Source organism: Sabethes cyaneus, chromosome 1, assembly GCF_943734655.1.
Source record: "Sabethes cyaneus chromosome 1, idSabCyanKW18_F2, whole genome shotgun sequence".
Taxonomy (NCBI): Eukaryota; Metazoa; Arthropoda; class Insecta; order Diptera; family Culicidae; genus Sabethes; species Sabethes cyaneus.
Genome location: NC_071353.1, coordinates 124,584,179 through 124,600,951, shown reverse-complemented (window position 1 = coordinate 124,600,951; position 16,773 = coordinate 124,584,179). Strand labels below are relative to the sequence as shown.

Below are 16,773 nucleotides of genomic sequence, written 5' to 3'. Positions count from 1 at the left end.
TTTTTTGTTATGTTCTAACAATAGTGTCGAGTGGACTTGTGGGGTTTCTCAAACAAACGATTCAAATAATTATGCCTTCAAATCTGGCATCTTTGAAAACGAACGATGCAAGCCTGCTGCCGCTATCGAGCACTAGATGGCCACTTAAAGTAAAACAGTCCCGTTAGGCGGGATTCATCTAAGGAAATGCGATTCATTGAAAGTTGACTGCGGTCAAAACAAAATAAAGAGATAAATGCAGTGGCTATCGGTGTGTGTGTGACAAAATTAGTAAAAAAATTCATTCATGATCATGTCGATAGTGTGCGAAAGGGCAGTCAGTACTGTAAGTACAGCGCAAACTATTCCTATATGTATAAATGCGTAGGTACTGGACAATGAAAGTAGCAGCGCAAAGAGTGAGAGTTGTTTATTATTTTTATTTTTAAATGTGTCATGAATTAAGGGCAATGGTAATGTTTACAAACCTTTAATATTTTTGTGATACCTGATGGATTACTCCGTGATTTCTTCGCCTAAAATATTGTGAATATTGTGTATAACTTGCGTAAGTTGTATGTACGGACGCAACCAACTTATATCCTGCATTCTAGGTATGTTGAACGCTATTTAATAACGCTAACATTAATTTTAAAACATTGTGCATCCCGTCGCATTTTCCGATTATTGATAACAAGCAACATAAGGTCAAGTGTCGCTACTGTGTATAGTTTCAGTACACCCGCCCATTCTATCCCCATCGCTTGTACGCGACGACATTATCTGATTTGGCGATAAAAACCGACACCCTTGCAATCGCACCACGAGTAAAAAACATCACACAAATAATATGGCTGAGGAGAACTTGTTTGACCAGATTTACTCGCAGCTTGTAAGCGATCCAGGAAGCACGGAGCAAACAGTGATTGAAGAAAAAAACCGTTCATTGCAGCAGTACAGCTGAGAACTTCAAAGTGTCCGGACGGGCAGACGGACGACGGGTGCGACAAGTGCTTCTTGGTTCAGAAAAGTAGTGTCGGAAGAAAGTTTAGGGCAAGTGTTAGTCTACTCTCTCCGTGGAGAAATCAAGTTATTCAGAGACAAAGAGTGAACTGTAAAAAAGCTACACACTGCAAGTAGTGGTTTTGTAGGCGAGTGACGAGTTCAAGAAACATTGCTAAAAGTGTACCGTTTGCATTGATTGGTGTTGGTATCGAGAAACACACTTGACTTGACTCTGCTGAAAGCATAAGTAAGTTTATGCAAGCCATCACAGTTTGCAAATTATTGCATAAAACACGCGAATACCTAATCGAAGTTAGTCAGGGTTCGAAAATAACTGTTTTTCTTTGATTTATCTAATCGGTTTGCTAATAACTGATTACAAATTGTATCCTTGCCTGGCGAGGGGGATTTAGCTTATCGCTGGCTGTGCACTGGCCGGGTGTGACTCCCGAACCCATTCATCAAGCTGAATCGCAAAAAAATAGGTAACAGGTTTATGGCGATGTTGATATTCTTGTGCACTTACAGCTCCAACCGCCATTGGATGATTGGAGGAGAACAGCGTTGTAGCTGGTCTTTGGGTCAACGTGCTTGCGCATCAACATCCACATGACGCAGCTAGCGAGGCTACGCTCCCTGTTGGTGGGCTTAGCGTTCTACATGGGCGTGACAAAGACTACGGCGGCATACCGAATCGGTGTTGGACGTGCAGACTGTACCGGGCCACCTGTCGAGATAGGATTTGTGCGTACCTACTATGATAAACATGTTTTCTTTGTTCTTATTTGAGTATGTTTCTCGTGTCTTCTGTTACAGATGGGTTATGCAGAGTTCTCACAGCGTGGTCATGGAATTCATCTGCGTCAATTTTCCCGTGCCTTCATATTCGAAGACGAACAGGGTGAACGAGTGGTGTTTGCCAGTGCGGACGCCGGAATGATGGGGCACGCAGTCAAGCGAGACGTGGTTGATTTACTGCAGAAAAAATATGGCGACATTTATCGGTTTGAGAATGTAGTGTTAAGCGGTACTCACAGCCATAGTGTACCGTCAGGATTCTTGATGTCGTTTCTGTACGATATTGCATCGCTAGGATTTGTACCGCAAAATTTCAATGCCTTGGTGGAAGGTATTACGCTAAGTATTGTTAGGGCACACGAAAGTATGCAGGAAGGCCGTGTTTACGTGTCGGACATCGAAGTTCAGGAAGCTAACATCAATCGAAGCCCTAGTGCTTACGAAAATAATCCTGAATCTGAGAAGGAATTCTATAAAGATTACACGGATAAAAAATTGGTTCAACTGCGCTTGGTGGGTAGTAATGGCCAGCTGATAGGAGCCATCAATTGGTTTGCTGTCCATCCGACGTCGATGAATAAAACGAACTGCTACGTTTCCAGTGACAATGTAGGATACGCTTCAATCATGCTCGAACAGGAAATCAATCCTGGCAGTATGCCAGGGCAGGGAGACTTCGTCGGGGCCGTAGCGGCCAGTAATCTCGGTGACGTTTCGCCCAACGTGATGGGACCCAAGTGTGAGAAAACCGGTTTGCCGTGTGATCTGCTTACGTCTTCCTGTCCCAGCGGTGCGGGTGCCTGTATCGCTTCCGGTCCCGGTAGTGACATGTTTGCGAGTACCAAAATGATTGCAACGAGAATTTACGCAGCAGCATCGGTGAGTACGGTGGGGTGGGGTGGGGTGGAGTGGACGAAGGATAGTTTTGCAGTTTTGTTGTTTGGGTTTGACCTTTCTTGATTGATGTGAGCAGCAATCAAAGCACCTACTGCTGTGCCTTCAGCTTAGATTTGCGCGCTGCAAAATAAGCGTGACGTCAGTTGTTGACAATAGTTTCGAGAGAGGAATATGTTATTGATGACGTCTGTTCGAATTGCTGTTAAAAGCGACTACGAGATAAAATTTCTAACATATAGCCATTTACAGCTGTGTTTTGTAGCAAGTTTGCCATCAAAAGTTATCCACTAATTGTTCGTATTGAGATAAAACATCGATAGCAGTCTGTGGAAGCAAATTCTCGTACATATGGCAGAATATCGTTGAAAATATTTTAGTGATTTGACTGCTAGTTCACCAACCCAGTTGATGAAAGGTTCAACACCAGCTTATGTGGGGCGCCTTATCGCTAAATATTTGCGTTGTTAAGAGAAATGCAACGCTTATTAACTTAGGGACTATATGCATCAAGAAATTATTAATAATACAATAATAATTATTACAATAATATTTGACTCAGGTGAGGAGCCGAACATAGGAGTCCCTGATCGTGGTGGCCGGGCGCCCAAATATGTTACTTGCAAGATTTTTGTTATGAAACAGTAAATTCTACTGCTCCGCGAATTTACTGTTTTTAATGTAACGGTTCGTCCTCATGTCAGTGTGGGAGGCTAAACAGTACTGTCACGATAGACCTCCGGCGATACAGGGGTTGGTGCAGGCCTTACAAGCAAGGTTGCCAACAGGTTTTTCCGAAAATCTGGCGAACACGAATAAAAGAGTCTGGCAAAAATCTGGTGGTCAATTAGTCCGATGGGGAGGCGTTTTCTTCAAAAAGTTTTCCTCGTTTTGCTCACCGCAGATGCAAATTTTGTCAAAAATTTTGTAACACAAGTAACTGTTTACATTACTATATTGCTGAGGATAATAAATGATTCTACAAATTCAACATTTTATTAAATTCTGCTTGGTTTAGGTGCAGTAATCAAAAGAGCAAAATCGAAGCGAAAAGAGTAGCCAAGCCTACTGGCCATTGGCATAGCTAGAGGGGGTGCCTGGGGTACCAGGCCCCCTCCAGAAATTTTCCTCATTGGAATTGGAAACCGGGAAAAAACTCAGTGTATATGTTCCCGCTGTGTAGGTATTTTCTTTTTCAAGCTGTTTCAAGCGTTCGTCTCCATTCAACTACATCTTGGACCACTCGTCGCAAATCACTTTCGACCTGGTCGAGCCATCTTGCACGTTGAGCCTCCCTGTTCCTGATGCTGGTGCAGTTGTTAACAAGAACTGTTTTCGTCGCATTGTAGCCTACTGACTTTCGCCAGATGACGATGGCAATCTCTCCAAACAGTGCTTATAGCTCATGATTCATACGTCTCCGCTGCTCACCGCTTTCAGTTTGTACTCCTCCAAATATCGTCCGCAGTACCTTCCGATCGAGCATAGCGTATGCCTAGCGTTTTTGAAGGGCAAAGGAAGTCTAATTTCCCGCTTAAATGTGCAACTAGATCCCCTTACTAGTGATGTTGTCCGTGTGCACCAGCAATCCCAAATACACGAACCCATCTGCCACGTCTAGTTCGTCGCCTTCCACAGTTACCGTCCGCGAGAGGCACGCGTTTGTTTCCTTTGAGTATTTGGTCTTGGCCGCATTTATGTTTAGAACACTCGTTCTAGATTCCGATTTCGTTGGACCACCCCTTCAGGTGCGATGTTGAATAGCATGCAAAATAAGCCGTCACCTTGTCCCAACTTTCGCCGCGTCTGCCATAGCTGGTCTCGATCGACTGTATCGTAAGTTGCTTTGAAATTAATAAAGATGTGATGCGCGGACAGGTTGTACTCCCGACATTTCTGGTAATTGCGCGGATCCTCATCAAGCCCGCCTGGTATTTCCCTACAAAACCTTGTGCTATCGGTGTCAGCCAGAGTAACAAGATCATTATCAAAATTTTTTTGAAAGGCACCCCGTAGGCCCCCTCCAGGGAAATTTGCTAGCTACGCCAATGCTACTGGCACGCAACCAAAAATCTGGCAAAATCCAGGTTTATCTAGTATACTGGCAATCGTGCATACAAGCCCTTACAATATCAGTTTATGAACCAAATAATTTGAATACGGAAAGAAACAATCGGCATAGACCAATGCAACGAAAAAGGACTAACGATTGGAAGCTTAAAACATGGAACTGCAAGTGTCAATTAACTGGGAAATACCGGCATTGCCGGCATTCTATCCGACTTATTAAGGCATTGAGCGCCCGCAAGTCCGACACTGTAACGCTGCAAGAGGTATGCTGGAAGAGGTCTACGGTACATTCAAATAGAAATGAACAACCAAGTGACCAAAGCTGCGGCAATGCACATGAGCTGGCTACAACTTGTATCGTGATGGGCGGCAGGCAAACGCGCATGATTGGGTTATGGTCAATCGACAGCTGTATTTGTAAGTTGACGGTTAGAAGCCATTTTTTCAACAATAGCATTATCAACGTGCATAGCCCATACATAGGAAGTGAGAAGGACGATAAGGAAGCCAGTTTACACGCAGCTTGGGCGTGAATACAATTGCCCAAGACATGGCGTTAAAATCGTCATCGGAGACCAGAAAATTCAGGTAGACCTGGAGGAGGAATTCAGAACGGTTATTGGAAAGTTCAGCGCACATTCGCTTACGAACGAAAACGACCATTCACTATGTGCGCGAAACGGTGCTGCCACCTTCCCAAGTTTGTTCTATTTGTGAAGTCGGTGCACAGGTTTGTTAAAGAGCGAAAAGAATAGACAAAACTTTGCACCAAATCTTCACAAACTTTCCATATGGCAGTTCCATGAGAGTACAAGAGATCGATTTGTGCTTACATAGCGAATTGTACACCTGGAGATCACCACAACAGACGGACTCACAAATCGACCTCATCCTTGATCCTCGGATATCATCAATGTTGGAACCTTTCGTGGCGCAAACATCTACTCTGACTACTACATTTTGATAGTTAAAGTGCGCCGAAGACTTTCCGTTGTTACCACCGTCTGGATCATAATCAGAAACATCCATCAATAGCGCAGCAGAAGATGCCATTGGGTTCGATGAAAGGAGTCGACATAAGGGCTGGTTCGACGAGGAATGTCAGAGGATGTTAGATGAGAAGAATACAGCGCGGGTGTCGAAGCTGCTGCAAGTGTTCCGTCAAAATGTGGAACGATATAGAAATAAACGCAGACAGCAAACTCAATTTTACCGGTATGAGAAGTGCCCCGCCTGGAAAAAGTGAGTTCGAAGACATGGTACAACTGTATCGTTCTAAGGAAACAAGTAAATTCTACGAGAAACAACGTACAAAGCAAAGGCTCTGTGCCGCGAGCCGAAACATGTCGAAATAAAGACGAAGGGATCTTGTCGGATGGATTTGAGATGAACGAAAGGTGGAAGCAGCACTACGATGAGCACCTGAATGGCGCGAAGACGGAATACCAAAACAAGGGGTAATGACTACATCAATGCGGTGGATGATGGTGATGTGCCGATTCCCACAATAGATGTAGTGATCGAAGTCATCAATCACCCTGAGAACAACAAGGCAGCTGGCAAAGATGGTATCGCAACGGAGCTTATAACGGCGCGGGCAGGTTGGCTGTACCGGTTGATAGTCAGGATCTGGGAAACAGAACAGCTACTGGAGGAGTGGAAGGGGAGGATGATATGACGAATATTCAAGAAGGGCAACAAGTTAGAATGTGAGCACTATCCAGCATTACCATTCTCATTGCCGCCTATAAAGTGCTCTCTCAGATCATCTTTCGACGTGTATCGCCGCTAGCAAGTATATTCGTGGGAAGTTTTCAAGCCGGTTTTGTGGACGGGCGATTGACAACGAACCAAATCTTTATGTTGCGACAAATCCTACAAAAGTGTCCCTACGCACCGCTTATTCATTAATATCAAGCTTACAAGACTAATTAAGGACACGATGGATGGTGTACAGTGCTGTGTTATCAAGCCCGTTTGAAACACGCAGGGGACTTCGAGCCAGCAACGGACATTGCCATGTTTCTGAGTCAGCAACGGACATTGCCATCATCTCGGTTCCATATCGCGTCCCTGGCGGAAACGGCAACTGGGTCTCGGATAGGTCCGGGACGACGGCTATTTGGACGACAAGCAGATTTCCGGTTCAAGAGGTTGTGTCAACTGCAGACGAGGGATTTGTGATTTCCAAAGTGGGTGGAGTGTTTTCTGATGCAACTGTTATGCTCCGCCGAGGTCTATCGAGCAGTTTACGCGGACAGTAGACCGAGTATCAGTTGTGGTGACTGGTCCAAGGCCAGTGGTTGTGGTGGGCGACTTTAACGCTTGGGCGGTAGAGTGGGGAAGTCGTCACACGAACCATAGGGGTCGGATTCTGCTCGAGACTCTGGCAAAGCTCAACGTAGATCTAACCAATGTCGGCACCATAAGTACCTTCAGTAGGAAAGGTGCGGAGTCTATCATCGATATGACATTCGGCAGTCCTGGTCTGATAGGAGACTGGAGGGTAGAAAAAGGCTACACTCACAGTGACCATCAGGCGGTCCGCTATGATGTCGGTCAGATAACGAGGCGGCAGACGGCGGGTAGAGCGGGCTCTCCAACCACCCGTGGATGGAAGTCATCGTACTTCGATCACGAAGTATTTGTGGAAGCGATCCGCAGAGAGTGCGGTGATCGCGGTATGCCCGATCCGAACGCTGATCATTTAGTTGAGGTACTGTCGCGAGCGTGTGACGCTACCATACCTAGGAGCTAGGAAAGGCCGACCTAGGTGTAGAGCAGGTCACCGGCTTACTAGTCGACAGATCAACTCCGCGGAGCGTGCTTTCGTGCGTGGATTATGCCTGCAAGATGGCTTCCACAGTTTTTTCGGCATTGTCTCGTATGATGTCTAATAGCTCTGCGGTTTATCGCAGCAAGCGAAGGTTATTCTCCAACGTGGTTCAGTCCATACTTAGGCGGGCCGATGTGGTCATCCGCGTTAGGAAGCAAAAGCGTGTCCCGAATGCGTGGATGCAGAGGAAACTGCAAAACATGCTTTCCTCATATGCTCCCGTTTCGTGGGCGCGAAAAGCGACATGATGGCAATGAGCGTACCGGACACTACTCCGGATAACTTAGACCAAAGGATGTGTTCTAGCTCGGACGTCTGGGGAGCGGTCAATGCGGCTGCTACCCAGATTGTACTTGAACTACAAAACCGTTGCACAGCCGATAAACGGCGAGTAAACAGCCTAGCTACCATAGTCCAGCAGTTATCTAAGGGGGTGCATTTAGTACAATAGCCTCTCCCTGAAGTAATACCGATAAGGTGGTGCCAGGGAGGATTGAGGCTGGAGGGCCGGCTATCCAACCCCACACTACCTGAGTTATCTTCCCAGGTGTCTGATATCTTCTCAGGTGCTTAGCAGATTTCCCTACTCGTAAAAAAGCGGACTTCGACAAGACGATGGTATTCTCTGCCTCCTGTTGAGCATCGCGCTAGTAGGTGTTATGAGCGGTATGTTTCGCTGGCAACGTGGACATTGTTGGAAGGGGACGATCCAGGCATTTGCAGAGCAATATACAAAGCTGAAACGTGAAACAGTGAAAGTTGGATTAGTGGTGATTACGTGTAAAACCAAGTATCTGTTGGCAGTAGGAACCGAGCCCGATCGAGCTCGAATAGGCTATAGTATGGTATTCGCCGAGGACGAATTCGAGGTGGTGGACAAATGTGTATACCTCGGATCGTTGATGACGTCGTATAACAACGGCAGTAGAGAAATAAGTCAACGTATTGTTGCCGAAAGTCGTACCTACTTCCGCCTCCACATGGCCCTAAGGTTTAGTTACCTTCACCTCCGTACCAAATATATCATGTACAAAACGCTATAAGCCCGGTAGTATTCTACGGGCACGAAACGTGCACAATGCTCGATGGGGACCTGAAATCACTGCCCGTTTATGAACGTCGTGTGGTATGTGAGAACGGTGTGTGGTGGTGCAGCTCTTCGGTGAACCCAGTATCCAGAAAGTTGCTAAAATTGGAATGGTAGTACAATGGATGGGACATGTTGCGAGAATGCCGGACAACAACCCCGCAAAACAATGGTATTCGCCTCGAAGCGGGTTGGTACCAGGTGACCGGTTAGACCAAGTAGAGCAAAACCTGAAAAGTGTGGTACATTCGAGAAATTGGAGACGGACAGCCATGGACCGAGTTTGTTGGCGGAACATTGTTATGCAGGTGAAATTCTAAAGACCTTCACACCAGGCTAAGTAAGTAAGTATCCTGTTGCATCCGATATGGTCGAAATATTTTCTAAAATGATCTAGAGATGTTCTAGAGAGTTCGGTTATGATTTATCTGTTAAGAATACATCAGCAATAGCTCTACTAACTATGAAGAAGGAAATATTTCAAGAAAGCTTTTCTGGGACGTTATCGATGTTCATCAATTCACAGATTTTGATAATCGACCATCTGACTAAAAAAGTGTCTAATTTAAACTGGTTACATTCCTGAACAAGATATACTCGTTGAGAAGATGGGTGACGGTGTTTTTCAGTTAAAAGGGTGTAATAGAATTTCGCTAATTGCAATCAACTAGAGGAATGGAAATAACGTTCTTGATCATTGAGTGAGTGTATCTGAATTCACCAACTCCTCGCACAAAACAAAATCTGTAGGAGCCACACAAAAGAAAATTGCACTCACTGTTGACAGATTTGTGGAAATTCGTCGAATAATATCGTAAAAATGTCGTGTTAGAATTAAACCCGTACAAGTAGTAAGCGGAAATCTTGAAACTAAAATAACAGGAAATTGACCAACCTCGTGTTTTTTGATTTAAAATAGATAGCGGAACTGTGGATAAAATGTCCAGTTGGGGAAAAGCGCGCCACTATACGCTGAAAGCTATGATACAATGTTCTGGTTTATATATGATTTTGCTTCATATGAACCAAATGTTCGGAGCATGATGACTAGCTCACTATTAGTACACTTCGCGTTTATCGCTTTCAAATTCGCCGGTTTGATTACAAAAATGTAATACAATGCTGATGATTGTGGTGCTTCAGAATTTTTTTTGCTAATTTCGTTGTCCACCTTCCTTAGGCAGTAAAATTGATCGATTTAATTGACGAACTTTTCCTGGCTAGATTAGATTGATTTATTTTACTTTTTATCAAGTTTGCCTGCATGGAATAAAGCTGCATAAGATTAGTCCGCTAATAAAGGCACTGCTGGCATGGAGTAATATTTGACACTGACTGATAACAGAAAGTGTACAGGAATCCCCTGAATAACGCGATGGGTGGTGCTGTACGCCCATCGCGATATCTCAGTGGTCCATTAATCAATAAAGTTGATTTTTGGTAGTTGACTAGGTTGTACCACATACTAACAATGTACCAAAAATCATTGGTTAAGGGACAAGCAAGAAATTGCCATGGGCGTACACCACCACCCACAGCGTTATTCGGGGGACTGCTGTATCTTTAGAGGTAGGTCGATAATCATTCCTATTCGATCAACTGCACCATAACTAGTCGAAAGTAATTGGAGGACTTTGATGTTTTGCTTTTGGGATTTTTTACTAAGCATGACAATACTTATGCCAAATATTCGTGGTATTGAGAATAATTCATGATATAGGCAAAAAGCAAAGCCTAGGTTCTACATTCCGTTATCGAAACTTGACCTTCTGTTTTATACGTTAGACTTAGCAGCCAGCTGTTAGAGTACAGGACAATTGCAGGGCCAGTTGCTACGATCCTATTGACTCTAACAGCCTCTCCCAGCCGAGATTCGAACATGCGACAACTGGCTTATTGGGCCAGCGTCATACCTCGAAGCCAACTGGGAGGCAAATATATAATATATAGGTATGTACATGAAAAAAATCCCTGGTTACTACGTCTAAGGCATCATTATGCGGCTACTTATGAAGGATTTTCGAGTGTATTAAATCTAATATATCATAGATTGTCACAAATTTAAAATGGCCAGATCATTTATTCAAAGAGCTTAACGGGAAACTAGCAGTCATTAACTTTTCGTCGGAAAGCTCGATTTCAGAACCAGTTTTTTGGCCCAAAAGCGGGATTCTGTTTATAAAAATGTAAATACTGCATTCTTTTTGCCTATCTGAACACAGCGAATATATTTTCATGAACAGAATTTTTGTTTCGAACAAAAAAACTGCTTTTGAAATTGGCAGAATCGATGACGACTAATTTCACCTTAACATCTTTCAGAAACTGCAAAAATTTACTTTCCCCACGATGCCAAAGTTGAAGTTTTTTGGCGATATTCTACAAAATGTGTTTTATTTTCCAGAAACTGCTGAAATCAAACGGCGGACGCGAGATTCGCGGCCCAATATCCTCCGCCCACCAGTTCATCGACATGACCAAGACGGTCGTTCCGTACTTCAATCGCACCACGAACCACGTTGAGGAAGTTCGCGGCTGTTATCCCGCCATGGGGTACAGTTTTGCAGCCGGAACGACCGACGGTCCGGGTGCGTTCGATTTCCGACAGGCCATGCTGACGGATACGACGTTCTGGAACACGGCACGGGATTTGATTGCCGTCCCGACGGCAGAGGACATCGAGTGTCAGGCCCCGAAACCGATACTGGTGGCGAGCGGGCGGACGACCTTTTCCTACGAAACGCAGCCGAAAATCGTTCCGGTACAGCTGCTGGTGCTTGGAGACTTTGCAATTGCGGCCGTTCCGGCCGAGTTTACCACTATGTCCGGTAGACGTTTGCGAAAGGTAATTGAGAACGCATCGGTTGATGCCGGTGGGAAGAAGGTACAGGTTGTGGTTGCTGGGCTGTCCAACATGTACACTAGCTACGTCGCTACTCCTGAGGAGTACGCAATTCAACGTTACGAAGGCGCTTCTACGCTGTACGGACCGCACACTTTAACAATATACTTAGATCGTTTTAAAAAGCTTATGGAAGCGATTGTCACTGGAGAGAAAGTTCAGCCAGGTCCTGAACCACCATTCGAAGATTACAAGCAAATAACGCTTTCAACCGGAGTTGTGTTCGATGGTCATCCTTTTCGAATGTATTTTGGTGATGTTCAAATTCAACCGGAGGAAAGTTACAAAAAGGGAGCTACAATCAAAGCGATGTTCGTGGCTGGCAATCCACGAAACAATTTAATGCACGAAAAGACCTACTTAACAGTGGAGAAGCAGGTGGGTGAAAACGACTGGAAGATTGTTGCGACGGATGCCAGTTGGGATACAAGATTCAAATGGATTCGAAAATCCACCCTATTCGCGTACAGCGACGTTGAGGTGGAGTGGGAGACTGGACAGGAGACTGAGCCCGGTACCTACCGGATACAGCATTTCGGCTACTGGAGGTACATACTGGGAGGCACATATCCGTACAACGGAACTACAAGGAATTTTAGCATTTTATAGATGAGATTTTTTATAGCAATGTATTATTTGTGATAAATACAAAGGAACTAGTCAAAGCATTACGAAAATCACTTTCTCTCATTGATAAACGATGGCAGCACACTCTATGCATGGGCGAGATATGCTAAAGCTGGCGGGCTCTCTGCGTTATGTTTTCTCTCCCGGAGTTTTAGCTTCATTTTTCTTTATCGCATTTTTATGTGCAGACGAACTAGACGCGACGCCGGTTCGACCGACGAACATATGTTTTTGTTTACGTCGGACACTGCTGATGCTGACGCATATAGAGTGAATAATAACAGAATGCTCAGTCAGAACGTTCCGTTTGCTTTAATTTTGTGTCGCAGTTCGAGTGAATGGTCGTTTTTTTCCTGTTTGTGTCGTCTGTAAGCCAAAGCGAGGATAGTTTTGCACACCCTCTTGTTGTGCTGCAGCTGGCCTGACGTACCATTCAATGTTCTATTGTATCGATTCAGTGATTCAGTCGCGTCTGACAATGCCGAGAGTAAACACGTGAAACCGTGAAGTCTCGTTTGTGCAGGGTGATCGCAAGTGATTCATAAGTTTAGTCGCATTTAGTTTCCTGTGTATTGTGAAAGTGATTATATGACGCGAGTGTTCATATTTTGCTGAAATAATCAAGGAAGTTACAAATATTGGTCGCAGAAGAAAAGTAAAGTGGGCAGAAAACAAAAACAGTTAGTTCTGTGTAGTGCTATTGAAGGATCAAATTACAACCGGACTCTAGTGTATTATTCATGTATCAAGTACATTCATTCATAACAATCCTTTCATGAACGGTTGAAAACAGTGTATCCTTTGACAACGACACGGTTATTTCCGGCAGTACAAGGTATGTATACCTAATGCGTATTTCATTTTCTAAATTAGGAACAATCATCACAAGAAAATCAAAAATATTGAGCATGCATAATATCTTTTTTGCTTTCTACTGTATAAATATATAGGAGATTCTTCCCGGGACCTTTACTTCAACTGGCAAATTTTAAGTGAAATAATTGACCCAAAAACTTACACGAATTTCTACATGTCCGGCTCGGTTGTGAAACAGTTAAATTCGCCGGTTATGAAAAATACGGAAAATCAATTATTCAATACTTAAACCATAGCTTAAACGATCACAAACACTTTTCAGGCGCATGAGAGCAAAATCTACATATTTGAGATCTCGAACTTCCTGTTTCAATGCATCTAAATTGTAAATCAGATTTGGATGATTAAATTAAGAAACTGATTAATTACTTTGCATTTGGGATGTTATTATATGGTTGTAGTGTTTTCATTTCATACTTCTCTATTTTCTTTTCTTCTTTACGAATTTTCCAAAAAACATCGGATTTGTTTTACACCCGGACACACTTTTTTTTTAGTCAATAAATACTCTGCCTCACAATTTCGCTATTACTTTTTTGTTTCAAGCGAAAAATGTATGCTGTCTTTAGCAAAAAGATACGTAAGTCTTCAATCTTTCAAATGCTTTAAAAAGATTCGAAATTGGATAAGCCGACCAAAAGCGATGGCAAAACAGCAAAATCTGTTTCACAACCGGGGGGATTCCACTAGTAGGTAGGTTTTATTTCTAATTCCCGTCGTAGTAAGTATAGCAATTATAATTTTCATCATTTGTTACACGGATTTAATTAATTCTCCAAAAGTTCTTGTGCTGATTTGACTAAAACACACTTACCCTCCGATCCGTGAACTTTTAAATCACTGAAAAGCGATTATTAAAGCATATTATTGAAATTACGCAACTCACTTTATTTATTAAATTCGTCGTACTGTTCTAAAATCCGTCCATCAAAATTTTTCATTGTCCGAACTAAAAATCACAACAACGGTTACAAAGCTAACGCGCATGTTTTTATGTAGGACGGCATGACAAATGTTATTCTGCAAAATTTCTGCAGGTCAGGCAAGTTTTCCTGGCTGTAGAATAACGACAATGCCTTGCGTGAGTTATTTTCATTTATGAATGACGGAAATTAAAACGATTAGTCGATATTTTCTTCTTCATCGCACGAAAAAACGTAGGAAATTTGACTGGTACAATTTTTTTAATGATAAAAAGCATTTAAATAGATCTTAGCTCACTTTGATTGATCGTGTATGATAGACAACAAACTAAAATATTAGGAAATAACTAGTTTTGCATTGTGTGTCATAAAAATGCTGTTATTTTGAATAATTTGTGTTGGATAGGACGGGAATAGGCAATTACGACGAGGCAGCGACATACCCTATAAAGGTAAAGGTTGCTCATCTTTTCAACGGTGGTTTTAAAATTGAAGTCGGTAGGGGGATCATGGCAAAACGGTGATTTTTCAATAAAATCCAATATGGCGACCAAATCCAAGATGACAGTCAAATTTTTTTTCACTTCATTTAAAAATTTAAATTTTGAAAATGCCACGATAAATATGAAAATTGTGAACCATGCTCAAATTATAATTGGTTGTTTAATTAGGTTAATGCCAATGCACACCTAATTTTAGGAATGTTTTTTGTAGCATTTTTTCTCATTTTTCCAATAGTTGTCTTAAAATGAACATCGGTTGGGGCTCATGGCGAAAACACTGATTTTTTGATAAAATCCAATATGGCGACCAAATTCAAGATGGTCATAAACAATTATTCTAAAAATTCAACCTTTTTTGAAACTTTCGTGCCCCTTGGCGAACGAGGGGTCCACTATTTCGAGGTATTAAAAGTGCAGTTCTTATTTTTTAGCTATTTTCAACCAATCGAGTGTAATAGTTTCAATACTTAAAGTCCTCAGTAGTGGCAGTAGTGTCAGTAGTGGCCCCGTTTCAGCGAGAATTACTCATGTTTACATCACATGGCACGGTGTGGGGCACTCTAACTCACTAAAAACTTCACTGGCCAAAAAACCCCGAACGGAACTACCGGTAAGTATTACTTCAGAGGAGGCTTTGTCTTCACACTGCTCCGTATACTTGTCGACACGTGTACCGATCCGGAGATGGCGACCGTCATAACATCTATCCCTTCACACCCACCCTCGCAAAATTTCTTCTGTATAACCATTCTAAGGCTCCTATCTTTTTTAGGCATTGACACTATCTTTCAGTACTAGCTCGCTGTTCATCTCTCCATCTACGCTACAGCTGTGACAGAATTTCTTTGCTCGCCATGTTTACAGCATTCCAGATGTCTTCGTCTCGGCACATTTCGCTATAATAATGTTATCCAAGTTAAGCGCAGGCAACTCACTCCGTACCGCTGCAAATCCAGGACAATCTAGGACCACGCGTTCCGGAGTTTCTTCAGTGTCTACACACTCAGGGCTAAGCGGCGATGTTGCATGGCCAAAGCGGTGCAAATATTGTCAGAAGCATCCATGTCCAGACATAAATTGCGTCCGGTAGAAATCTACCTCTCCATGCTTTCTATTCATCCAAATCGATAAGTCTGGAATGAGCCTCTAGGTCCATCGACCTTTATCTATTATATTGTAGTCTTCGACATCGACTCAATTCTAGTGGTTTTTCGAATTCCACGGGCCTTTCGCTCATAGTACTCGCTATCCTCCGATACCAATTGGAATCATTCCTGCAACTAGACACACTTGTTCGTATGAGACGGTTTTGTATACGCTTCTGACTCGCATGGCCATGAGCCGATGTTTTGTTCAGCCTTAATCTGTTCTGCTGGGTTTTGAGCGCCACAACCAGGGCTGGACCTCCGTACCACAGTATTAACAAAGATACATTAGCTAGAAGACGAAGAACTGCAGTTCTTCGGCATAAGCCTGGAAAGCGCAATGATCTCCTTTCACGCCTTTTCCCAAGCATAATCTACATGACTATTACGATTTAGTCAGTCGGGGACCATCATGGCCAAGTGTTTCAAACTACGCCGCCGCGAGACAATAAGATGCTCCATTAGGATGACTGCCCTCTGCACCGCCTTGCAGTTGCTAACCAGGAGTATCTCCGTTTCGTAATGCGCAATTTGCAGCTTTACTTCCTGTATCTTGTTTTCGATCATATCGATTGCCACCATTTTCACCTTCTCCAACGATTCGCCTGTTACCGTTACAACGACAACGTCTGCAAAACCCACGATTTCCACATTTTTGGGAAGCTTTAGTGTTAGTACTCCGTAGTACATTGCATAGTGTTGGCCCAAGAATTGATCCTAGCGGAACTCCTGCCATAACCTTAATAGATCTGGGTCCAACGCTCGTCTCATAAACCAGTATTAGATTTTGGAAATAACTGCTCAGAATCCTGCACAGGTAGTATGGAACCCTCATTCCGTGTAGAGATTCTGTGATAGCTTCCCAGCTAGCGCTGTTAAAGGCATTCTTAATATCTATCGTTATCACAGCACAATAACTATTTCCCCTCCGTTTCTGTTTAGACTCTAATTGCATCTACTGTTGATCTCCCTCTCCTTAAAGCCAAAACCGAATTGCGCTTTTGACAGACATCCCTCAGGCTACCCCGTGTAACTTTCATCAATCTATTGAGAACTATTCTTACCAGAAGTTTGCTGTGTGTATCCAATAAGCAGATAGGCCTGTACGATGTTGAATCTCCCAGGGGT

The 16,773-nt window shown here is 43.3% G+C and overlaps 1 protein-coding gene across 3 annotated transcripts; it reads left to right on the top strand.

The window, feature by feature from the left end:
• The first annotated feature begins 402 nt into the window (after positions 1 to 402).
• Positions 403 to 12,222, top strand: LOC128744515 (neutral ceramidase-like). 3 transcript variants are annotated; one of them, XM_053841580.1, is made up of 5 exons: positions 403 to 593; positions 711 to 1,231; positions 1,513 to 1,728; positions 1,801 to 2,661; positions 11,074 to 12,222. In XM_053841580.1, exons 3-5 carry the CDS (start codon positions 1,594 to 1,596, stop codon positions 12,178 to 12,180), a joined length of 2,103 nt encoding a protein of 700 aa, XP_053697555.1. In that variant the 5' UTR covers positions 403 to 593; positions 711 to 1,231; positions 1,513 to 1,593; the 3' UTR covers positions 12,181 to 12,222. The 3 variants fall into 3 exon arrangements, with proteins under 3 accessions (XP_053697555.1, XP_053697566.1, XP_053697572.1); XM_053841591.1 differs by having other exon boundaries at positions 678 to 1,231; XM_053841597.1 differs by lacking the exon at positions 711 to 1,231.
• Positions 12,223 to 16,773: the final 4,551 nt, after the last annotated feature.